The 27,691-nt window shown below is 43.4% G+C and overlaps 1 protein-coding gene across 1 annotated transcript; it reads right to left on the bottom strand.

Moving 5' to 3' along the window:
- Window positions 1-62: 62 nt before the first annotated feature.
- On the bottom strand, window positions 63-27,691 carry LOC142994058 (solute carrier family 22 member 23-like). Its single transcript, XM_076144728.1, has 10 exons — window positions 26,779-27,691; window positions 21,198-21,301; window positions 20,933-21,087; window positions 10,643-10,811; window positions 9,069-9,196; window positions 7,699-7,801; window positions 6,797-7,032; window positions 5,789-5,821; window positions 5,228-5,351; window positions 63-4,396 (listed from the first exon to the last, which is right to left on the bottom strand). Exons 1-10 carry the CDS (start codon window positions 27,220-27,222, stop codon window positions 2,797-2,799), a joined length of 3,096 nt encoding a protein of 1,031 aa, XP_076000843.1. The 5' UTR covers window positions 27,223-27,691; the 3' UTR covers window positions 63-2,796.

Here is a 27,691-nt window from a genome sequence, read left to right as displayed (position 1 = left end):
TTTTATTTTATTTCATTTTTAAAACAACCACATGTCATGATAAAAAAGGAACTATACACCCATTGTTGATCAATAAATAGTGGTTTATTTTAACAACAGGTATGGCTTATGTACAAGTGCATTATGCATGTTAACAGAGAAACAAAAACAAAACAAAAAGTATCTGAAATTGTGGTACAATCCATAGTTTGTTTGTTTTACATTCATTTAAGAGTCACAGCCATGTACACTGGGGACTTCATGTCCCTGAGAGTTTTAATTTGCAGGGTGAAAACTATTCATCAATCCCATATTGTCATCATACGCGATCCTTCATTTATTATTAACAAAATCATGTCTGCGTCTGACAATTTGTTGTGCCCATAGCAGTGTCTGGTGGCAATATTGCTAATGTTTGAGGCTGATATCGCTGATTCTATAGAGCCGAGATGAAGTGAAGGCTCACTCGGTGGGAAAGATCCCATTAGCCTGCAGATCAGAGTGGAGTCACCAGATTGTGCTGTGTCACTGTGTTTACATCAGTGTCGGTTTCGGTGAGGCAAAGACCTGAGGGCTCAGCGTCAATAACCTACCGCACAGGCCAAGAATTTATAATCATCATCTTGTGTCAACATCATTTGTTTTAAACAAAAATGTCTATGTATTCTATAATCACTTTTTCAGTCACACTTACTCTTAAACGTTCCCTTTTCAATCCAACCAAACCCAAAAATCACATGATTACAGGGCTTTGTGCTTTCGCGTGGCATCTGTATAACATGACAAGGCTCAATCATGGAAAACACACGTCTGACTCAGCAATTCATTTATAACATACTTAATGAAATGAGACCTTTCATACGGTGATCCAAGCTTGGTGTCAGTAACATGGAAAACAACCACAAACAGGAATTATAAAAACATCGGATAGATACGAAACCTTTTGTCAGTGCACATTTTATACTCGGAGATAAACAAGAGACGTTTGGTGAGTAAAGTGGCTGTAAGGTGCTTCGTAAGCACAAGTGGGTGCACTACAAGATCTTCTGGTGTCTTCTTATACTACTCAATGACACTATGTACTCTTGGATCACCAGCATTCCCTGGATAAAAATGACTTGCAATACAATATACTGAGTGAGAGAGTTTTTATCACATTTTCAAGGACAAGACATCATTCAGTTGGCTCTGAAGTTGTACAGTACAGTATCATTATTGTGACTCTTATGAGGATTGTTGTAAACAGATGTATCTTTAATCATATTGTACCTCTTTCTCAGCCTTGCGTCAAAGCAACCATTGTCACGTTACACACAGATCTTAGTCAAGTACAATTCTGTCCACAGATAGAGACAGGCTTTGGAAGAAAATGTGTTAATATGTTAAGATCTATACAAATGATTAATCATTTGGCCAAAATTTCAACATGTCATGTCGACAAATGCATGAAGTATTGCAGTTTTCGATGTAAACTTCATCGTATGTGACCACAGCATACAAAAATGTTTACATCACCACATGATTTGAGTTAATAATGCTGAGACAGCTGGCAATCAAATCACACAATTTGTCATCCATGGTTTCATTTCTAGAAAATAGCTTTAGAATCTTTTGTTATTTTGAACATTTTGTTTCACTGACACAATTCACAATCGCTTTTTTTTTTGTCATGCTTCGCCCCCCCCCCCCACTGCAACAAAGAAGGTGCCACCACACCAAGGTGCCACAAATACTGTAAGAATGAGCTATAGTTTGTACAATAAGGGCACACCATGGGAGATTAATCAAAAATAATAATTAGAATAAAAAAAATTAAAAAAAACAGAATCAAGCACAATAGTCAAGTATGCATTTACTTACAATATCACAAAAAAATTTGCATACCATAAATTTCATTGACTGGAACAATTGTAAAAATAACTTCAGACCAACAAAATATGGGTCTCTTTTTTTTGTTTCTAATATCACATTTCATACAATGAACCACAAGATTAAAGCAATTTAGCATTCTCGGTCTTAATTGTCTGAATTCTAGAAATGGTGATGTAATTTTCAGTCATTGAATCCTGTTTTTCGCACTGTTTTTCATTTCTTTAGAACACCATGGAAACAGTGTTATTCAACTTTGGAATAGGGTTCATTTGATTCATTTCTTGTCTATTGCAGCAAACTGCATGAACCAGTATTTCACTCCAAACAGGCAAATACTGCAGCTATTAAGTTATTTTCTACTTTGTTGGCACTACGTCTACACGTATTTTTTGGTCAGAACAGCTTTTGGCGTTGTATTTAGAAAATCACTCAGATTTAGAATTTTCTCCTCTTTAAGGGCAACACACTGTGTAACATTCAGATATTTTTTTGTCCACCACTGTAAGGCGATATATTTCTATACAAAAACGTCAGACGGCCATTTAACTGGAGCAAAACTGAACCAGTGATTTATTTTTTTGTGTCGCTTCATTTCTCACCAGGCTTGCCGACACATTTCTGTGATTGCGAGTATTATTTAAGTCTCTTTAAAATAACAGACAGTGATTTTCATTCATTTACATGTAAGTAGTTCATAGGCTGGTGATGTCCAGTGACATTCAAAAAGCATAAGATGCTGTCACATTGTCACAGACAAGCCTCTGGCACTCCCTCGCCTACGCACTCCCATTATTGGCTAATCGCAGGCAGGTGGACGTTGAGAGACATACAGCAGCACCGTCAGTCGCGTTGGCTCAACTCCATACGGGGGCTGTCATTATGTACCTGCAGCCCTACGTGGAGTTCTACCTGCAGCAGGGTCCTACGCCGAGGCTTCATCCTGAATCACGAAGACGCTGCTCCGTTGATAGTGTTGTTTTCTGTGCTGGTGCTGTCCATGACGGAAAGGACACCAGAGTCTATAGGAGAGGAGATGGTGCAGTCTATTACAGAGGCAGGAGTCGCCTCTGTGGAGCCAGAATCTGTGATGGCGGGTGGTTGTGAATCTATGTCAAGTGAAGCAGCTGAACCCAGTGTGGGTTGAACAACGTCTGTGACAGTCAAAATGGTAGATTCTGGAGTAGGGGTGTGTACAATGTCTGTTATGGGAAGAATGGTGGAAGACGGTGGAGTTGCAGTGGCGGTGACACTCCCTATGACAGGGGCAGTGGAGGAATCCCCCTGGGGCGCATGGTCTGCGTCAATGGGTGGAGAAGAAGTACGTGGAGGGGAAACTGTCACTAGGACGGGGGAAGGAGGAGGATAAGGGGCATCATTAACACACACAGAGGTAGAGTCTAACTGTGGCAAGTCGTCACTGTCTATGAGGGGGTCAGAGGGGGTCACTAAACACATGGCAGGAGTAGATGCTGGCTCCTCTGCTGACAGGGAATCTGACTGAATGGGAACAACTAAGTCTGTACTGATGGCGGGTGAGAGGTTAGTGGGAATGTTGTTATAGTCTGCGAGAGGAACAGGAGATGGAGGGTTGCTGTCATGCATAGATGGTGTAGGGGAGCCCCCTAAAGGCTCAGAAATGGCTTCCAGTAAACATGGAGGGGTCGAGTCAACATCTAGGCTGATATCGCTGATGTCATTGACCAGGTGGTCAGGGGATTCCAACATGGAGCTTGGCGGGGGTTCGATGATGGGAGTGGTGCAGACTAATATGGAGGTAGGCACAGGCTGAGAACCAGAGGGAGTAGAGGAGTCTGTTGAAGATGTGGGGTGAAGTGCGGTGGCAGGGGGGGTCACCGCCTCTTCTGAGAGCGGGGGATCAGTGTCATTCATCTCAGGAATGCAAGAATCCACAAATGGTTTGACGTTATCAATCACAATTTCTGGAGGTTCTTCTGCATTTCCCAAAAGTGGTTCTGTGACACCTGAGGCCTCATGTAAAGGAGTGGAAGAAAGCAGGTGCTCTTTACTGGCACGGATGACGCTGTCTCTACGCAGGGGAGTGATAACAGTCATGGGTATGGATGACACAGAGTGCCCGTTGATGTCTTTGTGCTCAGACTTGCCCAAGTGGACCTCCATGGACGTGGGGGCGCATATGTCTATCACTGATGGAGCGGTCAAATCCACAGCTGAGGAGGCAGTGGAGTCCATGGTGGCAGCGGCAGCCGCCTCATGGAGAGGCGTGTCGTGCACCCGGGTGTAATCCCTGCTGCTCTCAGACTTGGTCAGCGGGAGGCGCTGCTCCCCAGGCTTCCTCGGGGGGAGAAGAGGCTGGCGAGTGTAGCGCTCGCCGTCGGCCAGGGTCTCGGGGAGGGGCTGGTACCGCGTTTCGGGCAGCAGGAGAATGCAGATGATGCAGATGAGAGTGCAGCAGGCAAAAATGACATGGTGAAGGAAATAACCCTTCTGATTGTGGAGCTCCATGATGGGTGCCGTCAACATGCCGAAGCCGGCGCTGGCCAGGACCAGACCCACACCACCGCCCCTACGGCGAGATGCAAAACGTTATCACCATTCACAAGTTAATGACGGTCAGTGACACCTATTAAATTCACAAAGGAAATGCAGTAATTTAATTTGCCTCAATGAGCCAACAGAGAAGATACATCTTGCAATAATATTGAGTTTCCTACGACTTAAGTAAGTGATGCAGTGATTATTGACAGAGTGAGCTCTCATCTGTACTGTGTGCTTACACTGACAAACAGCATGGTTGCCATTTTACCGTACAGCAGCAGAGAGTGCTGCAGCACCACCAAACACTCACACACCCCTTAGCATGCAGTCCCATTCCTCTTTGTCATCGTCTATGTTAAACACCAGGGGGCGCGCTTCAAACACTCTTGTCAACAGATCGCCACCCCTTACATAAGCAGAAACACTGAACATCCAGTGCTGTGTCATATATCCTCATGGGAGGAAAAGCTTATTTGTACATGATGTGAATTACATCTGACACTGAACTGTGAGAGTGTGTGTTGTTTTCAGCCATGCGATGATTTCACCCCCTCCACCTTTAACAGGAGGCGGAGCAGCTAATCCATCTGCAGGAACATGTAATGTGGGGAAATCCAACACGGATTGGTGAGGTAATCAATATGAGGCTCGACTTGCTTGTTATGCCACTTGAGAAATCGCCAACGTTTATTATTCCTGTAACATTAAATGAATACAGGGCAAAGCAGATCCTGCGTTTAAACCTAAATATACAACCATTCCGTTTTGAAGCATTTCGATTCCTGCACATATGCATATTTCCTCCTCCTCTTGAGCGCTCAGATGGTGCAGTCTCAGCAGTGTGTGTCAGTGGACTCACCTTATCACAGTTGGTGTGATCTCGGCGCAGAAAAAGATGCTCAGGTTGCTGACGGCGTGGGAGGAGAACATGCCGATGATGGAGAAGGCAATGGAGAAGTTCCTTTTCAGTGTATCTGAGCGCTCTACACACACAAACACACACAGACACACACACACAGCAAGAGGCATAGGCGTGACAATTTGTACAACGTTTCCTTTTTCATGGCTTTGGAATGTACGATTTGCAATGATCTGAAACTTTTCCAGTACGAATGTCTATTTTGTTCATTTAGCGATGATTACGACGACACACACAACTACTTAAGGATGGCCTGGGCTTGAATTGTCGACGTTGGCATGAAGAGGATCACAATTGGCCGTTCTATGATCGGCTCTAGAACGTCTCAGAGGGGGATTAGTGAGGGGAGAATAAAGGGATTGATCAACAGGGGAGACAGACTAGGCTTCCCTCTTACAATGGCCTCCTTCCTCTTTAACACAAAAGGAAGAAACAGGCATGCAGCACATTTTGTTAAATCGAAAAGACTAACAATGCTTAGGAATAACAATGTTGTCTTACCTATTTTCAGTTGGTGGCTGTACTTCCCCAACACTACACCAGAGATAAAGAGAAATTAAAAGATATGGCGAGATTAGATTCACAGGTATGTCGACACCATGTTGCACAACATCAAAGTGAAAATGAAGCCTGTGTGTAACCTTTACATGTCAGCTGGGGTTAAACATTACATCAAGCCCTTTTGTCACTGAGTAAACAGACTTGAGTAGTTTTTTGATCATTCGGAGCGATCTTGGCACACATTGACTACAACAGCTGGTTGTAATCATGTTCGACTCGTCCATTAGAAACAAATGAGCTTGTAGGTAGAAGGTTGTGTCAGAGGCATCACTGATGCGGAATTGAGATCATTTCAGTCGGACATCCAGGACCTCGAGTGGCATAAAAGTAAAGATCTAGTTGATTAGATTAACAGATTTGGCTGATATGCATGCTCTTTTTACAATAGAAGATAATGGAGTCTCCTCTATGACAATGTAACAATATAGAGAAACCCACAGCAGTGTATCTTCTTTGTAGCTTCTCTGCACGTGATTTATTAATAAATTTATGCTGCTAAAACACTCTTGATATAAAATCCACAAATTTTCAACCAAATTTAGCAAAAGTGGGCTGGATTTGTTTGCTGCTGAGATGTTTCACAGGCCGAAGGTGGATTACATTCATATTTCAAGCTTAGTTTTCCTTTTGTTGAGTTAATTTTCAGGCATAGTTATTTTCTAATAACTTGATTTAATAATTATTTCATATTTCTATCTGACTGACTGTTTCAGTACTGTAGTTGTCACACGGTTGCTTGTTTTACTACGTTCAAAAGCCTTATTGCAACTGCCAATTCTTCCTATAATTTAAGAGGACTAATGTCTGTATTTAAGCGTTAAAGATTTAATTTCAGTGGCTGTTGCTGATTTCCAACGCCACATATCCAAATCCACTAAACTCCAGCACTGATAGCCGTATCATCTATGTGTCAGTGGGCGCGTGTGCCTTTGTTCATAAGACACTCACAGTTGAGCAGGCCCAGCTGCAGCAGAGATGCCAGAGCGGTGATGATCATGAACATAAGAAGGCCGCCTCGCCGCCCCATCAGTCCCACGGCGGGGCACAGCGCCATGCAGGAGGCCACGGCGATGCCTGCCATGGTGTAATAGTCTGCATAGAAGTTATGAAACATGGTGGTCTCCAGGACGTCCAGGTCCATCATACTACGGGCAAAGCAGTGGTGGATTCCATAGCCAGTTAGCCTGAGGGGAATACATACAGAGCAAAAGAGGGAAGAATTAGGGAATCGCTCAATGTTTGGGATAGATACTGTACAGATCTTGCAGGAGAGAATATATTAGAATATATTAGAATATAAGAAGGGATGATAGAAACAAGAAAGGATCCAAGCAGAGGGAGATGAAGAGGTTTGAGAGGGCTCGGAAGAGGAAGATTAATCACTTTTTCTTTCCTTTCAAAATCGGGAAACTGCACAGATGTAAACACAAACTTATCGACACACACACACCCACACACACACACAGACCACGCGTGCCCTCTGTCTTGCCCGTCTAATGTTTCATAAGGACACAGCTCATGTAAAATTTATGCTGGCGTAGGGGAGTCAGCGTGCACTGAAGCAGAGCCAGTGCTGCGTCTGCTTAAGCTAAAGATCAAGTCTGGGATGGAGAGAAAAGCAGAAATCTTGAATTAGATGAAAAGAAAAGAGAAGTAAGAAAGTGCGGAGAGCCAGACAGCTGGGAGGAGCGGAGGGGGCGACGGATCGATGCTATATCGAGCTTCACACACACACACACACACACACACACACACACACACACACCTTTTTCTCCGTCCGATTTCACACCCTCCCACGGACCTCAAACACAAAATCCATAAACCCAATGACACATTCGACACACACTTACGAGTTGACGCAGAGGACGGCAATATTCTTCCACAGGTTCCTCGTCCCGACCATTTTCACGATGCAAGTCTTTTTGGGTTTCCTCTGAAGGGCCCTCTGCAGTTCTGCGGACAAAGACGCTTTAGAGTTAACACATGAAAGAGAGATTTGAGGATGAATGAGAAAGACAGACAGTCAGACAAGAAGACAAAGACGCATTTTTAAAGACCTAACAAGCCTATTTTCCTCCTGCGTGACTCATCTTCTCCTGCTCCGTGAGACAGGTAACTGTACGTCCATGTTCAGAGGGAGAACAGGAACCGTTTCTGAGGACAACGCCCCATAATTGTTGGTTGATTCGGCACCTTCAGGATGTTTTTATAAAAGACAGCGGGGTTGCCACAGAAACACACCTCTGCTTTCTGATTGTGTGTCTCCGTGTTGACACAGGCATGTGACAGCATTCCACACCGCTGCTTCAAAGTTACATCAAGCAGCAGTAAATCACTCAGCAGCCGTTCTGCTGATCCTAGAGCCAAGAATCAAACCTATGTCGGATATATATATACACTAAAATCTATAGATCACTTCCTACAAACACAAAAATAAGCCTTTGTTGTGCCTCAGGACATGATAAAACACCCTTGATTACTCTTCTGTGGCAGCAGTGGAGCGTGTGAGCAGATTAGTCATCAGTAGGTACATCCAGTACACAAAGACCACGTATGTGATATAAATATAAGCGTTGTGTACAGCCTGTAACTGCAAAATCAAGAGGTGATAAATAAACGACAAAGCAGTGTTCTTTCTTTGTGTAATTGCAGTTTACTTGCTTTTACTGGATAAGCAAAATGGACTCAGGGTTCTGAAAAAAAGCACATTCTGAGTGCTTTGTCTTGCAGATGTTTTGTCTTTGTCCAAATCAAACCGATAACAATGCCTGACGTGGACATGTAACAATAACCTGGGTCAGCCGGGAGCAAAGTGTGTGATGTCTGTGTAGATCTGCTGTCTTTGCAGCGTGTATTCATGCTCGTCCGCTTGCCCCAAAGTAGTCATGAAATCAATTCAAGTCCTCAGAGTGCTGAAGAATAATGCTAAGCTCCCTCCACTATACCTCTGGAGTAGCCTGTTATTACGGCGAGCAGGAGAGAGGAAATGGATGTAACCTTGTCAATCAGCTGGGGTGCAATAACAACAACACCCTGGCAATGAACGCACACACACACACACACCCCCACACACCCACGCAGGCCTATATTCAGAGAAAGACACTGCACCAAAGATTTCATGACGGGATGCACGCCTTTGAATATTTAATACGAAAGAAGATGGAGGGTCGACGCACACTGCTGATGTTTTACGTCTTGCATTCACTCATACATTCAGTACCTGTGAGGATGCCCTCGGGGTCGAGCTCCGTGATCACTCGGTTTTTCTTCGCTATGTGTCCCATAATCCACTTGGAGCGGCAGTACTGCTGAGTGGCCAGCAGCCAACGCAGTGACTCTGGGAAGATCCTATCAATAGAAAAATCCAGTCAGAATTAAATGCTTCGTGATTTATATCAGCTTCATGTAGACAATTAAATGGGAGAATTGAACGCCCACTACATCATGGTGCAGCAACAAGTGCAGCATTTAGACTTTTTTGTGATCCACTGTGCCATATCGACACATTACATCAATCAATCTATTCATTTCACCACTTAATAAACTATAGTTATATGATAGGGAGACACTTAAGTTGGGATGCCACTCCATTGCAGTGTAACACACACACACACACACACACACACACTTTAGAGTTGTGAATGATCTCAAACTTGAATGTCTTCAGCAGTATCGTGTTCGGCCTATTAATATTGCACACGCGCTTCTGAGCAGTCACTTGTGAAATGACTGCAGGGTGTTTACAACAGATTCTGCATGTCCGATATCTTACACATGTGGCTCTGTGTTTCTTGTGATTGCTTAGGTCACACACACAATCAGTATGTTTGCAGATACATAATTGCACAATGAGTTAGTTGACGTAAAAAGAGCGAGATTGCCAACAAACAAAGCCAACAATGTGTAAACAAAGTCAAACAGTTTGTTCCACACGTTGCAGTCTGAAATGAAGTTGTGACGTCAGTGGTTTGATACCGACGCCTTGATATCAACACTCTGAAGGTTAAACGCCAAATTTCCAAGGAGTCTTTTTATTTTTATTTTTTTACAGAGCAACTCAAAATCAAACTCAAATAAAAAGCTTAAATTACAACAATTTCCTTAAGTCTCCATTAGCGTTTCATGATGGGAGTCGTTAATCAATTTCTGTCACACATTCATTCACCAGTGTGCCAGTGATCATGCCAGCAAAGATCACTGACCTTTGTGCTACATTATTCTCCGACTGAATTAATCCCCATCAAATCTCCATCAGTTCTGCGTATTCTTATCACAAATGGTGTTTGATCAGAAGTCAATCCGATAACCGATCCTTTGGACTACGCTTGACTCTATATTTATGGTTCAGACACACCCCGGTGATAAAATCTAATATCTTGAGTGATCCTCTGCTGGCTCTGTAGACAGCGGTAGAGCCTTAGTGTACCATGTGCCATGGGAGGATAAATGGAGGTGAATGTGTGGCTATTTATTGGCTGAGCCCGAGCAAAAAGAGACTGCAGTCCCAGTAGAGGTCATTGGAAACAAGTTAACGATAAGACATTCAATCTTATTCAGATGGGAATACCCGACTGGAAAATGTCCTTGAACGCAAAAGTTCCTCTCATTCCTCTTTGTTTGCCACCAATAAAACATGTTAAACCCACCACGGCATCTTTGGCTTAACAAGGTTTTATTTGGACTATAAAACACTGGATGCAAGGAATCTAATTCGTCCAGAAATGTACTGAGGGAGATGTGGAGAGTTAAGTCGCGCAAAAACACAGAGATCAGGCGCTTAGGTGTGTTCCTTACCAGATGTAGGACAGCATGAGCAGCAGGGGGCAGATGATGACAGCTTGGAGCACCTGCCAGTCTTGACAGAGGTAAGCCACCCCAGGCATGAGTAGCTGACCACCCAGCACCACAAAGTTGGCCACCATGGTCATGGAGAACCTCCATCCAGGCAGACACACCTCAACCCCTAGTAGAGAGAACAACAACAGAGAATGAATGAATAAATGTTCTGCAGCGGACGACACACACAATGTAAGAGAACAAGGTAGCAACACACTGACAACGCTTGTGTAAACTTTATGTGGGATTTTAATCAGATTTTTCCACAAGCTGATAGAAATAAGCCACAGAGTTCATGCGAATCAACAGTATGATTCAACACAACCTCCGTCTAGGTCAGGGTCAGGCCTCAACACGAATCCAGTGATGATGACATGGATCTGCCGCGTTCTGATGCAAAAGACAAGGTAATACCAGACCACACAGTATAAATAATATTGATGCAGTCATTACAGACGTAGATAATCATCGAAAAACCTATTCATTCTTGTTTAATTACACCAGCTTTCAAGCCATTACCTCCTTGCTTAATGGAACACATGAAAATGTGTGTCAATAACAGCTGCAGCTCAAATTTGGAGCAATAATTTCAAGACATTTAATTTGGCAGATAAATCAGCGTCTACAGTTGTTGTTCCACGACAGTAAACAGATGGAGACAGTAGGCCGCTGTGAGAGGGGAACCGAGAAAGAGGTTCCTTGTACTCGTTCCTCCTCCATCAGAATGGCACCGATTCATTCACGGGCATTAGCATGCACGCCACACTGGAGGCCAGTGACCACAGACAGCTCAGCCCTTTAGACACTGCAGCAGAGAGAACGGGCTCACATCAAACCAAAGAAAGCCAATAGTCATGTAAATTCTGACAATGTCCCACTCTTTTCTCCACCACTGCTCACCCCGTTTGGGTTCATCACAACTTTTTTTTTTGCGCCCCACTGGATCTTTTATTCTTTTCCCGGAATGCGGACAGTCCCCAAATGGGCCTTTCAAGGTGACAAGGCCAGTATAATACAGTGGGTGTCGATGGCTTCCTTCCAGAGGAAAAGCCTGGAATTTCAATTAGGACATGCCCCCTTCTGAGGACATGAATAATGGTCTCTGTTCACAGACACTATCGCAGCTGGAATGACAAAGCCAATGAGTGGAGAGCAGGGTGATGGGTGCAAGACCTGCTGAGATTGAACTAAGTAACCTCCACTCTCCCTCTTCCAAGTGTGCGGCAAGGGAAGCGTTATGGTTCCCTGCTTATGGGCTGCATGGGATTGGAATTCCTAAGTTATGTATCAAATGTCATGTGCACTAAACATGCCACTCCACCGTGAATGCAGAGCCCCATGATGAGCTGTATGTAAGAAACTCAAGCACGTGTAATACAAACTGCATGCATTCACAATCTTTAATGTTCTACATTCAGGAGAACATGGAGATATGCACTACAGCAATATGTACCCAACTTTTGTGGAAAATAAGGAGGCCTGAGCTCCTTACTCTTGCTGACCCTAATCCTCCACAACCTACTAGATCAGCATTCCCACAATGCCTTGCTGCAGCCTGTGCCCCACTGACATAAATCTACCCATAAGTAATCTGATGTCACACACTAAACCTTTACCAGAGATGCAAAGCCGCTGGGGTCTCTGGCATGATGGACTATGAAACATCTGAGTAATGAAAAAGGGGACAACTCGCACTAAAAAAACAGAAGAGACGGGTGTGAAAAATCCATAATCAAAGACGGAGCCAATTATTAATCAGGATTATCCTGATTATTAATTGGTTTAAGAGGCTTGCGCTGTTTTGCTGACTTTCGCAAAACAAGCGTACGATTAACAGCCTCTGGTTCAGTCCACAGTAGATGACAAGACTGTTCTGTCAAGGAGGACCATTGTTTTACAGTGAAACAGTCTGGCTGACCGCTAGAGGCCCATGCTGGAGCCGCACCCTCAGGCTAATGTCGTGACCTTTTCCTGGTCACATGACGTCCGTATGGGCCCATGCTATGACCTCACTGCATGAGCCTAACAGCTGGATCTGTTGAGTGATGATAAGGAGACTTGGTGGCATTTGGTTGTACTGAAAAATAAGAGACTTTTGTACTGTGAACATTTTGCCATGGTAGCTTGACCTATTTAGCTTCATGGAGTTATTGTTCATTTTTAGCAACACTTGCAGTAATTCCAAGTCTTCAACTACAGGCCTTGCTGCAGGTGTAGTAGGTAAAAGCGTGGATGTGCTGCAGTTGCTGAATTTTCATGATTGTTTTGAGACAGAAATGTGTTAATGCTGTACACAGGTGCACAGGGTCAACAGGGGTCAACATCTGGGGAGAAAAAAAAACAGTTGGTTGTGAACTATACACCTGAAGAAGCAAATACAAATTGAAATATTTGGGGCACTGCCGCGTTCAGCCAAACCCATCCCTAACGGGACCGTAACATCAAGCACAAAGGCAGCAACCTCCATAGACAAACACTGGCAGCAAAATGGGTTGAAATGTTGTGCTCAGTGTCATAGGATGCCTCAGCACAACTCCATGTTAATGCCCATTGCTTTGAAATTGGATGTCCAACATGCTCATATAGGTGTGATGGGCAGGTGGCAACACACCTTTGGCCATATAATGTAACTTGATCTTCCGGATCCATTTCCGGCCGATGGTAAAGCCAGAGCCCCTCAGGGCCGGTGCAGCATTGATAGCAAACAGTATTTCCCTAATCAAGACCTAGACAAACATTTCAACTTGTATCTCTCTATCCTCGCTCTCGTATATGAAGTGAAATAAAAGAAAGAACACAAACCACTCTCAAAATATACTGAAGTATTGCAATTGAATAGTTTTCCTTTGTTACTTTACACCCCTGTGTAATGGCGGTGAAAAGGTGATAAAGAATGTAGGGTAAGCACGTGAGAATTGCCCTGTAATCAGAAAAGACCATAAAGATGCTTTGGCACACAGTCAGTCGAACACTAACAGTGTGAATGACGAGGTCAAAGGTCTTCATCAGGTCTATAAAGGTGATACACAATGGTCCTGACAGCTGCTGACAATTCTCTCAGACGTAAGACGATCATACATGTTTAGCTACCAAATGGGACTGCGGTTAATGATGAACAGCATGAAAAGATTAAATCCCACAAGTTCAAATACTATCCAGTAGATCAGAAAAAAGTGCAAAGGTTGTCAATGTTGATCAACCCAAACACTGGACTTCACTCAAGAGTGTTTGTGGAGTAAGATAGCCTGGGGTTGTGACACGCAATTTCTCTCTCACACCATGGTTCAATAAGAAATAATCCTCAATCTGGGCCAGACAGAACTGGATCGTCAAGTTATCAAGCAGCACTCCTTGAATAAAAGACGGGCTGGGGGGGGGGAAAACACATGTAGCCTGAAATGCTGAAATAACAGAAGAATCCCTCTCAGCGCACCACGACTGCACACTCTGCACAAAACACAGAACTTTAACCCTCCAAAGAGGAAGAAACTGAGTGTGCAACTTCACCCATTTATCAGAAGACAGGCAGGAGACAGGGGACGTGCCAGAGGGGAAGGTTGAAGACAGTTCATCCTCTGTATCACAGGGAAATTGCTTTCTTTGGTCGGAAATTATTTGCATGCGCCATATACAACACGCCCTCTGTCCTACATTGTTGCTGTGTAAGAACTAGCGACACTGGAGAGGGGAGTATTCCATCACTGGTTGTCTTTACTACACCATTCCCCACACTAAAAGGAACAAAGACTCTTGTTAGTAAGTTTCGTCTGATCCCACGACAACATCTCGCCAAATCCTGCCATTGTAGATAGCAGGCACTTTAGAATATAAGTAAACAGGTACAGAGAGGAGGTGGGCAAACAACAATAACTGGCTTCTCGAGCTCTACTGACAAACTAGAATGTGACATTGACACAATGGGATCCATTCACACACAAATAAATACCTGCATACATATTGTAGACACACACATACATATACACACACACACGCACACACTGCTTCCCCTCCTCCCCTTCCTCTATTCTGCCCTTTACCTCTCACACGTGTAAACACAGATGAATGCATGTAGTAATAGGGGGGGCAACGCAAACAATTCTATGTAAAATGTACTTGCACTGAATATAAAATTAATAATAATAAATAAAACATTTTAATTTTAACATGCATTAATACAAAAATGATTATTGCAACAAAGAATACAAACATAAATAAAGACAAATCCAGGCAATATTATTAAAGGGAACAACTTGCTGAACAAACCAAAACCACTGAACATCTTCCCCTAAATGCATTGAGAAACACATTGACTCACTCTCTCACGTACAAGTACAGCTGTGTGCGTGCATGAGTGTGTCTGTGCGTGCTTTGCAGGCGCTGTCCTCTAGTACCCTTTACAAACTGTAGTATCAAGTTACTTTTTCAGCGCGATTATACCATGCAACACCGACTGCGATCAGCTTTGACAGAGCAAATAACACAGCAATATAATATCACACGTCTTATTACATTGAGATCGCTTCTGGTGAATGTCGTTAAATGTAGTATAAACCGTAACCAATCCCTACAGGTGCAAGCCCAGTAATGTAATAGTTAATGTACGAAAGGAGTGACAGCAAACAACCCACTCAGTCAATACAATGCCTGGGTGTGTCAGCAGCAACATTACTCTTTTACAATTTGTATATACAGTTTGGATATTTCTGAATACTATCTTTGCCATGGGGGAAATGTGTCTATTGACTGTCGAAGAGACGTCTGAATAGTACGATTCATCCACACTGATGACTGATGATGATTCAAAGCTATAGGTAGCTGGTGTTGACTTTGTAATAATATATTACTGATGGTACTGTTGTTGTATTGGTGGCCTTGACATCAACCCGGGGAAAAGTCGATACTATTCCAAAGCTCGGCTCGTGTTCTGTCTTTACCCTATACGTCTTTATTTGCTGGTTTCACTCTAGGATTCTGAAAGGAAGATCCATCAGTGTCGTTGCACAGGCTCAGTCATCACTAGTGGAATACACGCAGTTGCTCCTTTTCTCAAATGCATCTTTGAAGAGAAAAAAAACCTCATAGACAAATCCATTTTGACGCTGCCTTTAACAATCTCAGATTCCACTTAAAAATTCTGAATAACCCCAAATCTTTAGTTACAATGCGGGAAGGCTTCCTGCTCCTGCCTCGCGTCTCCTTTGTGATTGACAAGCTCATTAATGAGGTAGTTAGAATGGCTGACAAAGCTGCCGTATTGATCACTGCAGTTAAAGGGAAATTTTGTTCCAGTGGATGCCAGACGAGACCCAACATATGTCCATAAGTGGCAACATCAGCAGTTTCAGCTAGGAGTCATTACAAAACCACAGCACTAAATGGGCTTTGCAAACAAAGTCATATTAAGTCTGGGGCACAGTTCCATTACTCAGCTCAAGACCATGCAGTTTTTTCCAAATTGATGGGTAATTCACAGTTGTGCACTGCCTTGTATTATCTACAATCAATTTTTAATAATTACTTGGCATTTCTTGTAACTTTAAATGCTTAGTATATGAAATCTGTACTTGGAAATAAATGAAAGAAAAATGATTTTTGCTTGATTGTGCTACACAGTTCCTTCAATACTCAGAGTATTTGCTTTGACTATGATTAAAGGCAAAATTGTGATTTAGAGTGGAGTGTTGTAAAGATTCCAATGAAAAATGCAATACTTCTGTATAATAGTAAATACTACATGGTGCGTTTACGTAGGATCTCAAAGGGAAAGAAATGTGGCATCAAACCTACAAAGAATCCTCTATCCCTTGACAACATCCTTTTATGAACATGTTTTCTTTCTAGATCATCACAATCAGAGCAGTACAGGCACCCACTGAGTCACCGCTCATGTGTGTCAGAGGTTATTCAGCCGAAAGACACAAGACTCAGGAGTATATGAGAGATGGATTCTCTTTCTCAGCCTCCTTCTATGCGTTTCTGTATTTCTACTCTGAAGTATCTCTTTGCAAATTGCATCTTGTACATACCCAGGACATGTATAGACAAGCCACAGATTCAACCAAAGGAAACCAGCAGTACTCATGTGATGTGTTTCAACTCCTCCAGCTTACTGCTTTTTTGGACACATCTGCATGTAATTGTTGGTTTTATAAAATGTGGGATGGTGAGATGAAAAACACAAACCATCTATATTAAATGACATACTTGTGATAAGAAATCAAATCCTTTTAATCACAGTAAATATTGGCTTTCATCACAGTTATAATATGGAATTACGTCATAAAAGAAAAGTTTTCCACCCTCCAGACCAGCTGATAATATTTTTTTAGGAAATGCACGCATCAACAAAAAACAAGTTCCAGCACAGTGGCCCAGAACACAACCACAAACCCACCCAGCACAGCCAGCTTGCATGACTCAGCTCACTGATGTGCGTTGTGTGCGCATGTGTTTGTGTGTGTGTGTGTCTGTGGGGGTGGGGTAAGAGGTAAGGGTCAGGGGTGTATATGTACTTTAAAAAAACACATTTGCGAGCAACACCGTAACCCTGAGCTATAAGTGCCAGGGCCTCGCGTTGGCTGCACGGTGCTAAGATGCTAAAAATGCTAACACAAATGGATGGAGCAGCCAGATATAAATAGCAGCGCGGCATCAGATGACTTTCTATAGCTAACGGCTTTTTTTCTCTGTCGGTATGCTTCATAGCCAACATAGATCAATGTGGTGGAGGGATGATGCATCCGTCTGGGTGGTTATACATGAGACGGCCTCGTGTTACCGTACAGCAACATTCCCCGTAACATGCCATGAGCAATCCTGTCACATTGCATCACAGTCTAGCACTCCGCAGAATCCAAGATAATAATAAAAAGTGTTGCGAATTCAGTTTCTTCATTCCTATCCATCACTGTTTTTGTCACCACCCATCCTTTCTAGTTTGTCCGCGCCCTGTCCCTTTTATTACAGACTCTGCATAGCATCGGGCGCCAGTTGCCTCATGAGGTGTCACGTCACATCAGCCATGTAGCAGTGGGCCCAAAGCCAACAGGCCATCTTGCCAGAATGGCTGGTAGCAGTGCACAAACACTTGTCGTCATATTTAAAGGATCACCTGCTACTTTACATTACATTACATTACGATCATTTGGCGGACGCTTTTATCCAAAGCGACTTACATTACATTATATTACCACCCTTCGCAGAGGGGGGAGCACTTGAGGGTTCGGTGCCTTGCTCAGGGACTCGAACCGGCAACCCTCCGGTTCTTAAGCGGACGCTCTACCCACTCGACTACTGCCTCCCTGCTACTTCCAGGGTAATATGAGTGAACACGGCGGCCACATAGATTTATCAAACTGAACATGAAATCTGAACGGTCCAGATGATTTACCAATCGACCAATGCAAGATTCTTGGGTCAAGATTGCATATTGGAGATTACTGTAATGTCTCCCTGTGTAAACACATCTAAAGTCGGGATTTGGTGCCGACATTCCTTAGTAAGCGGAGTCAAACAAAGCAAGCCACAAAAGAGGAGTCACGTGGGTTCCATGCTTCTGATGCAGAAATGTCATATGACCGACAGAGCTGATCCAACATCAGCCGCAACAGTTGAAGCACATCTCAAGACTGCATCAAACACCACACACAGTGATTTCTAAACAATATGCTTGTCTATACAGTGTGTGTACATTTTGACCAGCACGAGTGTAGTGTTGTCAATACAGAATGGCTGAGTGGAAAATATCATGTGACAGAATGTGACATAGGACATATGATCAGAGACAATGGCAGCAGTATGGTCTATACCAATTTATAGTCTCCATTTGTCTCCATATGTCAATGTATGTCAGTCTTAATAGCCAATGTAAAGTAAATTCAGTACTTTTACAATACATTTCCAAAGGAGCGGAAAACTGGAAAAGGTTCATGTGGAAAAGGTTTCAAATATTATTTCACATATTAGAACTACTTCTGGAATTTGCCCAAGGGGATGAATAAAGTACCTACCTACCAATCTACTATCTACTGTTACATGGAAACCTGAATGATCCTGACTTGGCCTTTCAGATGCAAGGACCCGAGGAGAACCTGTGTTTGCTGTTGATACAAACGGATCAGTTCTGGTTATACAATCTGGTTCCATGACCCAAACCTCTCAGTCTGGGTTTATACAGGTCAATTTACGGGACAGCGGCTGTTTGCTTTAAGGTAGCAGGTGGACTCAGGTTACTATAGATGCTCTGGAGAGACTGCTCTTTGGAGTTAGTATAGGTTTCATATTAATAGATAGCCTATTTAGCCAGTGCTGCTAAAATGAAGTGTGTTCTGGCATGTGTGGTCTGAAATAATACAATATACAAGCATCTCACATTCTAATGAGCATCACAGACAACTTTCACTTATGTACAAACACAAGTGCAATATGAACAATACATATTTGCATAGTCTTGTAGTGTGGCGTAGCTCCTTTATGTCACATCCTCACCATTAACAAGCAGTCACAACAAACTTAAGTGGCAGTCATCTTTTTCCAGTCACACAGCCTGTGAACCAACCAACATTAAGACCTGTGTAGCGCACTCAGATTGAACGCAATCAATACATCAAGACAATCAAATTAAAACAGTGAGAATGGAAGACCAATAAAAGAAACAGACAGCAAATAATGAGGGAATTTTGTTTGGGAGAGAAAGCACCATTTTTAGCCATTAGTTTAGTGAATAAAAGTAAAACTCCCTTTTCGCCCATCGGAAGGCTTAAACACTGGTCAGCTGCTCTGGTATTCAAATGTTTTCCCTCTTCTATTCCATCTCACTTACATTTGTTTAAACCAAATTGCACAAATGTAGGAGCGATGGCAAACGAAGGCACAAATTAGTGGAAAATCAGAGAGACAAACATGATTAATATGTTTGTACAGCAGCAAAGCAGAAACATGCTGTGATGCAGCAAAATTCATGGATGGCCCCTCTTGGGTTCCGAACCCCGAGGCTGAGAACCATGGATTCTAGGCTGAAAAAAGAATGGATGGCAATGTCAAGTTCATTTCAAGTTCTATGAGTTCCCTCCCCCGCTGTTGGCACATGGCTCCCTCTGTCTGACCCTCTCTCCCTTGTTCTGAGAGTGGACTAAACGGTCCATCTATTTTGGGAGCGTGGCGAAGCTTTCCAAGGTATACGGTGTAGAGTAAATTAGAGTGACAAGGACGGCGAAGGCCCCCTCCTGCATCATCTCACAATCACTCCCTCCCTCCTTTCCCTGCTCTCCACTCTCCAACCGCCCTTTGCACTGGTCAATTACCGCGACCAAAGAGGCTTTTAAGGATCCATCGCTGAGACCAGAGTGTGCATCAACTGCAAGGCCAATTACCAGGACGCTATCAAAAGTCCCTTCTCTGTCATCCCATGCAACTAGCACAACATTTCCAGAGATGATTGCTCTTTTAATCTTATACTGTGCTGGGAGATGTGCAAATCAACAGAGGGGATTAATCTCCATGAACATTATGGAGTGTATAGACACTTAAGTGATGAGTGGAACTCATGCCTTAACACTTCACTACTAGGCCACACACCCTCTGTGCTATGCAGCAGGAATGAGGATATGGATGTTATAGGTACTTACTGGATGCATTTCCACACATGTGATCTTCAGGTTTTACATTAGCTTATAAAAGTATGAAAAGAAAGAATTAACTTAAAGCATATCACAGTAGGTTCAATTGCCCAATTGTGAACCGCAAATCTATTTTTATTTCTATTAGTTTACAGCGAATTAAAGCCATGGTCAAATTAATTTAACAAATGAGAGGTAACTGTCATGATTGTGTACTTCAGAGTACTCATTTTCCCTACAGTACATGTGCAGTTTGTTTTTCGTTACTTGGACACGGCCATAAGGATTAGCTGACTGTTCCTCACTTTGAACTCACAATGGACAATAAAAGAGCTGCTTACTTCCTTGAAATGGCACTAATTGCACAACAAACCAGTTTGATTTGTTCTATGGTAAGCAAACTGCTTAGGTTCCATTTAACAGTCCTGCGTTTCATACAATGCTCTAGCGTGGTGGGCGATTCCTTAAGAGAGCCTGTGATCAGTGCAAACATAAGTCACAGGCGTATCACATGTGGTGGATCTTTGAAAAACCCTGAGGCAAAACAAAAAAACTACCTTTCAAAGTGGCCAAAAAAGAAGTCAATGAAAATACTTAGAGCAGGGGTTTAATTTGAAGATAAAGAACTTACTGAGGACGTAGAGAGAAAGGGTAATCCCCGCCAAGCAGAAGCCCTCAAAGAAGCGCAGGGTGCTGAACATGGGGACGTTGACTGAGAAGGCGACGGTCAGGCCAAACACCAGCATGAAGAGCACTGAGATTATCAGTACTGGGTGGCGACCAAACCTGTGGAATCAAGTCAAAAGAATTCATTTTGCCAAACATGAATCTGTTGGTTGTATTATCTGTTTTGGTGTGAAACGGCAGTCGTAAGCGAAAATGTAGACAAATCTTACCAGTCGGCAAGGATTCCAAACACCAGGTATCCGAAGATGGAACCCACCAAGAGAGAGAACTTTGCGATATGGACTTTCCATGCTGAGTCACACACCAGGCTCCACTGCAGAGAGAGATAAACACAGACATAAATAAAAGGGTCACCACAATACCAAAAATCAAATAGCAATTCTTTCCGTTTCAGTTTACATGGTCAAACAAATAATGATTTTGACATGTAAGTTTCCATCCTATGCTCTGTGTTGTGAGGCATCTCTCCTCTTTCTCTACCTCCCGTCTTTCTGACAATTACGGAAACTCTACTCACATGCAGCATAGTGATCTCCAGAGTGCAAGAAACACTATGTGCCCCCTTTGCATAAATAAACAACAGGCTGGTTGTTCCCGGCACATACAGCGCTACTAGTGACACAGTACACCTAGAACAAAGCACCAGCAATAACTGTAGGCATCTGTAGTAGTAAATGTGGAGCCCAGTGGATCGATAAAGTGTTGACTATTTCAGAGAGCACTTTTATTGTCTCTAGGAATAAACTCACTGCTCAAAAAATACACCAGTTATACTTAGTCATCCTAGTGGAAGGTAGATGAGAACCTAGGGTGATTGCATCACACGGTCAGAAGCAGATCAATACAGACCTAAAGTCTGCAATGACTAATCCACACATCAAACAATATAAGCCATGGGAGTAAGAAGTCCTTTGCTTGAAATATAAAAAAAATGTCTCTTAACGTCCTTAACCTAATCTCTGACCTCTCATAACCCCGATCATGGTGACCTTTTCAGAAGGAAAGTTCCAGGACTGCCCACAGCCATGCAGCCATCACATGATCCAAGCATGCTGCTCATTCTTGCTTTCAGTATAGATATCAGTAGAGGCAAATATATGAAGGGCCGCAAACAAGTCTCTGTTGCACAATGCCAAGACAAACATGGGTCCACTGAGACAATGACAAATAAAGTCTGTGTGAAATGAAACTCTTAAGCGTGCAGAGGCATGAGGACCGCGTAACAAATTGATGACTGTGCAGAACAGGTTTTATAGGGTGACCACAGACAGATGTCCAATGTTGTGTCAGAATTTCCAAGTCACATGCACAAGACAAAGCAACCATGTCTAAGTGATAATGCTGTTAAAATGTGTAACCAAGTAAAATGACCAAGGTGCTAAGACTGGTATATTGTCATAAATATTGCTTATTTAAAAATCATCTGGCCATTGAGATGTATAATTAACCAGGCAACTCCCTGATCTAGATCAAACACAATTATTAATGAACACCCTAACTGCTATTAGGAAAAGTGGTAAAATATGGATAGAACTGCAGCTACACAAGAGCAGAGAAACCACAACACACTGTGGTTCAGTGGTTCAAAGTCATGCAGACAGTCTATGCCCCTATTATTATTCTTGTTTGTTGCTCCCTTGCTATTGCAGAGTTGTGTGAAGGCAGAAACATATAGATGTATGAGCTGACAGAAGGCGTGCAACACCGAACAGCAAGGAGCCATTCCACTAAATCCCCTGGGGTGGTGGTCAGCCGCTCTCAAACGACTGGTCACTCTGCAACAGCGAGCCTCATTAGCCCCAATGAAGAAGCCCTCAGCTGCAACTGCACACTAGTACAGTGCATCGAGCTGCACAGTGGTGTTGGGGGTTCGAAGGAGGGGAAGTCGGAGAGGAGATAGGATAGGGAGCGGAGGGAAAGCACAGGAGGACGGAGGAAAGAAGTGGAACGGGAAGCAGCATAAGAAATGAACGGGGAACAGATGTGAGTGTGAAGACAACACAGAACACAGAGAAATGAGGAGAACAACAGGGAACTCAAGGGAAAATCTAATGTGCAAAAGAGAGTGATAGAAACGCCTAAAAGCAGTTGTGGGGAGAGGGTGGAAGGCATGTGGAGAGATTACTGCATAGTTACTGCCTAGCAACAGACCATCGCAGTGGTTATCAGTCTCTTTCCACTTCGAACTGTATGTTTTAGCACCACTGCCTCATCCATGGGCTGAGACGATACATTGTAGTGGTAGATGAGATAATAATAGGAATTTAGTAGAAAAGAGGGTAGAACTGAAAGCCAGACGCAGCCATAAATATAATACACATTCCAGTGCAGGCGGCTGTAGCAAAGAAGTCAAAAAAGGTTAATAAAAGAAGTTTCTGATCTTTATAATTTACATTGTTACAATATAATGTAATACATAGTTACATGCTCCTGCAATCCAATGGAGTTTTTTGCTGACACCATGTCACAGAGTTGTTGATTCATCACTATGGCCTTTTTTGAGGCCTTATTTTGCAGTAGTGTTGTAGTGAGTGTTTAGGCTAGAGACCTGACAGTGTAGTCATATCTAACACTACGTCAGTTGACATTTCCACAAAATCGTAACCTTCACCAAATCTAGGGTTTATTGTTTTGGATCATGGATAGGATGCTGTTTTGAATTCCACCTGATTTTATTGGCAAACATATTTAACTAGCTGGGTGGTTAAATATGATATAGTTCCTCCAAAGTGTGGTGTGAGACGGCAAAACATTTGTCCCTTTTTTAATTATCAATTATTATCCATGTGTACTAATGAACCATAACTATGTGTCTGAGACCAACAGTAATTTGAGGAGAAGGAGAGATGATGTGTATCCACAATCAGCAATCCCAGAACCTGCATTCCACCACTTAATCCTTGTAATAACCCCAAACCATGGCCAAAGGTCAGACACCCCACGATGTTCTCCCCTCCCTCTTACAAAATAACACTTATCAGAACCAAGCCAGCCGCACACACTTTGTTACATACACTCAGAGCCTCCACAAAGTTTTATCTTTTGGTCACATAAGCATCTTCCCCTGCAGCTGTTGCTGTGAGTGGCTATCATTGTGTGCTGACTGGGTATCTGCAGTCAGGTCATACCCTCTTGACAGCTGAGACTGTTTCCAACTGTCCCACACTGATCCAGGGTCTGTGGAAGGAGCCAGCCAGCTGGGTAAACAGTATGAGGGGACATGGAGCTGAGAGGCCTCGATGGGTGTTTAACTACAGTATCATCTTTCAGATCTATGGGTGTGTAACCTCCATCACAGTGATATTGGGTCTGGGTGTACGCGACAACATACAACATACGTGGACAACATACATATCTTCCTTATCTTACTCATACATTACTTTAACCTTAACACTGTGGCAACTACAGTGAGTTGCTACGTTGTTAGGTACACTTGTACATTTAAATGCAGTCTCCAAATTCCGAATAATAGACACTTGTAGACATTCTTAGGTTCTTTTTGGTGCAACAGTGTCATATATGTGCTGATTTATACTCCTTTGAACACATCATGTCAACACAAACTGAAACGTATAGGCTTCACAAAGTACAATTCCTTCCAGGGCTGTTGTACTGGAGTGTATTACATTATGAAAGTGTGCGTAGTGAGGTGGCCGCTGTGTGTAAAAATGTGTATTGTAGCTTAAAAAAATGTAATAGTGTAGTGTGTCAGTAGTGTAGGTTGCAGGGAGACTCTAGCTGTCTCAGAGTAATGATACATTCTCATTTCCATGGCTCAGTCCAATTAAGATGGGCCCTGAGGAGAGCTTTGACTCAATTAGACAGGGCCTCCTTAACCATCCTTCACTGAACCGCAACCTCTGCCACCTCCATCAAAAGAGTGAGCAGACGCATCCCTACGCTGCCGTTACTCCTTTTAATCCGGAGACAAAATACAGGATATTGAGTGTTAACAGAGCATTAAGGGGTTAAAGTGTGTTCATACATTCTGATACAAACACATTTCATAGCACTCTGCTCCAGACTAGGGCCGTGAACATTTATGCCTATGCAATCCAAACACAGGAAGATGTGCCCAGTCATCACTTCCTGCTGTAGTGTCAGGGTATTTCTCAAAGCTGGCGAAAGGGGGTCAGTTTCCACTCAGATCACATGAAAATAGACCACGTAAATGAGAAGTGGAAGAGACCATTCCTTCTCTATTTGGGCTCCATTTTGAGAGTGGTCAGCATGCCATCTGATTCGCTTTCCTCAAATGACGACCTTGTCAGAATTTCTACTGCACAGGTCACCGAAGGGCACAGCGACACACTTTCCCCCGACTGCTCTGCTCCGTCACAGATCTGCAGTGTCAACATGACATTCTTGGTTTGTGTGTGCAAGGGCAACACAGATATTAGGACCTACAGGTAACAAACCACTCAGTATGTAAGGACAGGCCTTGTGTAGTGATAACAAACGTTTTTTCCAACCCATAGGCTGATGAGACATTTTATTTTCTTCCCCTTCTTTTCTCTGCATTTGCACTTGAGCGTTCAGTTGCAGGTGGAGGGCGTATTTTAAAAGTTCCCACTTACATACTGAACATGCAACATCGCCTCCCAAATGTGGAGAGGAAAAGAAAATAAGACTCACACTGACCTTAGGGTTGTGCTAGAACGAAATACCAGAGTTGCCTTTGATGTGCTTTATTTCAATGGAGACATACTCAGTGATAAGCAGATGGACTGTTGGCATCACTGAGCCAAAAACCCCACAGAGAACTGAGATTGACTTCAGATGAAACTGCCTGATAAGCCTTTTGATAATTTTAGAAGGCACGAATCAGGCAGCAAAAATAGCTACAATTTAAACATCTGTTTTACTTTTGTGATTCCAACACATCTATTTCAAGTTAGGGTGGCTAAAAAAGTCCTTAATAAAAATATAACTTGATATGAGCATGCAGCATCCACAATGGAAGAGGAGCTGATAGGCGTAATAAGATATAAAATCCTCCCTCCTTCAGCTCAGGCTGTGCAGAACAAGTGATGACTGCAGACTCACTGTATCCTCCTGCTGACTTTGACAGGAATATTACAATGGTGTATTGACCTGATGAAAGGTAAAGACATCACTGTTGAGTAGCAGAGGCAGATTAAAAGGCCATAATACAAAAGGCTATTAGAATATCACACTGCTGATTGGTGAGTGCTGATATAGGGAGGGAGATGTTTGGTGAGGGATGGGATTGCTTTATTCGAGACAGAGCAATAATGACCTTTGCTCTAAATCAAATGTGCTTGGCTTCCTGTGTGTTATGTCGGTACGACAACCGGTGAATTCCACCGGCGCTGCTCTTTTACCTCCAATGAGCCAATGTGGTGGCATCTCAATGCGTCAGGTCACACAGTATCAGCTGTTGCGATGAGTCAGTGTCAGCACGGTACGCCGTCTCTCAGATCCGACATTCGCGTGTCATTTTTGGGAGATCATTAACGCAATCGGGGCTGTAACACGCGCCTATGATGCAATAATGGAGGCACTGCCACAACCTAACCAGAATCAGTGAAAATACATTCAACGCGATTGTAGCAGGATTAGGAAATGTACCGCGACCGGCGCTCTCGCCCCGAATGTGGTGTGTTTAAAAAGGAGCGTCTCTAGTGTTGATGAGTGCCAGGATTTCTCCCACTTGCCACCATGAATAGATCCCAAATAGGATTTTCCTATAGAGCGGTTATGGGGGGGTAGACACACAGAGACATAATGGCATGAAAATGATACAGATGATAGAGATGGACAGCTTACCTTTGTAACCACGTTTTGCACAAGTCCAGTGTGCAGCTCAAACGTCCACTCCTTGCACATACATTGCATGTTGGCCGTGTCATTGTGGGTGCCGTAACTTCCATTGGCATAGATATAAAGTGGACGCGTGCTGCTATTTTTTGGATTGTGAAACAACGAAGAATGATTTCTGATAGTAGTCAGATTTGTTATGTTCGCCAGCGGCTGAATGCATGTGTTGTTTGGCTGGGCAAGAAGAAAATTGTCAGAGTACTGGCTGAATCCAATAAATATCGCCGGGATCCAAGTCAGGACGATCAGCTGTTTCTGGTACTTCCCAAATCCCCCGAGAAATGGCAGAACGCTACCGTCGATGCGTGTCAGCAGCCCCGGCGAAGTGGTTTCGGGGGACACGAAGCCGTTCTCCGGTTGGTGATCCTCCCTTTCGAGCTGCACCACGGCCATCGCGGTTTCGCTCACGGATGCCAGTGTTGTGTAGAGAAGCCGGGGTTGCAGTGCTACCCCCTGTCGACTCCACAATGCGTCAATGGCCCGAGCTCCGACGGTGGAAGCCGTGCGCAGTCAATCACTGGAATGGAACTAAGACGCACCTATTATCAGGAAGCACTCCTCTCTCTCTGTCTGTCCCCAGCGTGCTGGACCGACAGCACGGGGATCATATGTGGTCGAATAAAAACGCGAGTTGCAGTAGATTTGAGGATCATGAGGGAAATGAAGCTCCTTCTTCCTCTTCCCAGCTGTCTGACTCATTTAATCGCTTTCGGTCGGCTGTTGTACAGCCGAATGAAGTGTTTCCTGAAAGCGCCACAGGTAACACACCTGCCAAGCTGCAGGCCCGTATGTATGGCATTTGCGTTTGTCTCGCCTCCAACATGGCCACCCGTGAGTAAACAACATTACCCCCTTTCTGTGT

Source organism: Genypterus blacodes, unplaced genomic scaffold, assembly GCF_046128005.1.
Source record: "Genypterus blacodes isolate CSIRO-AG114 ecotype Tasmania unplaced genomic scaffold, CSIRO-AGI_Gbla_v1 ptg000029l_1, whole genome shotgun sequence".
Classification (NCBI taxonomy): Eukaryota; Metazoa; Chordata; class Actinopteri; order Ophidiiformes; family Ophidiidae; genus Genypterus; species Genypterus blacodes.
The sequence above is the reverse complement of the archived record's forward strand: the minus strand, read 5'-3'. Positions and strand labels throughout refer to the sequence as shown.

What these genes read in the sequence shown, in the direction of transcription:
- LOC142994058 (XM_076144728.1), bottom strand. Translation starts at nt 27,222, where the DNA reads ATGGCCGTGGTGCAGCTCGAAAGGGAGGATCACCAACCGGAGAACGGC. An exon ending in CTCATGCTGTCCTACATCTG is followed by an intron (nt 9,197 to 10,642) that starts GTAAGGAACACA and finishes TTCTATTGATAG; the next exon opens with GATCTTCCCAGAGTCACTGC. An exon ending in GCAGCTGGGCCTGCTCAACT is followed by an intron (nt 5,822 to 6,796) that starts GTGAGTGTCTTA and finishes TCTCTGGTGTAG; the next exon opens with TGTTGGGGAAGTACAGCCAC.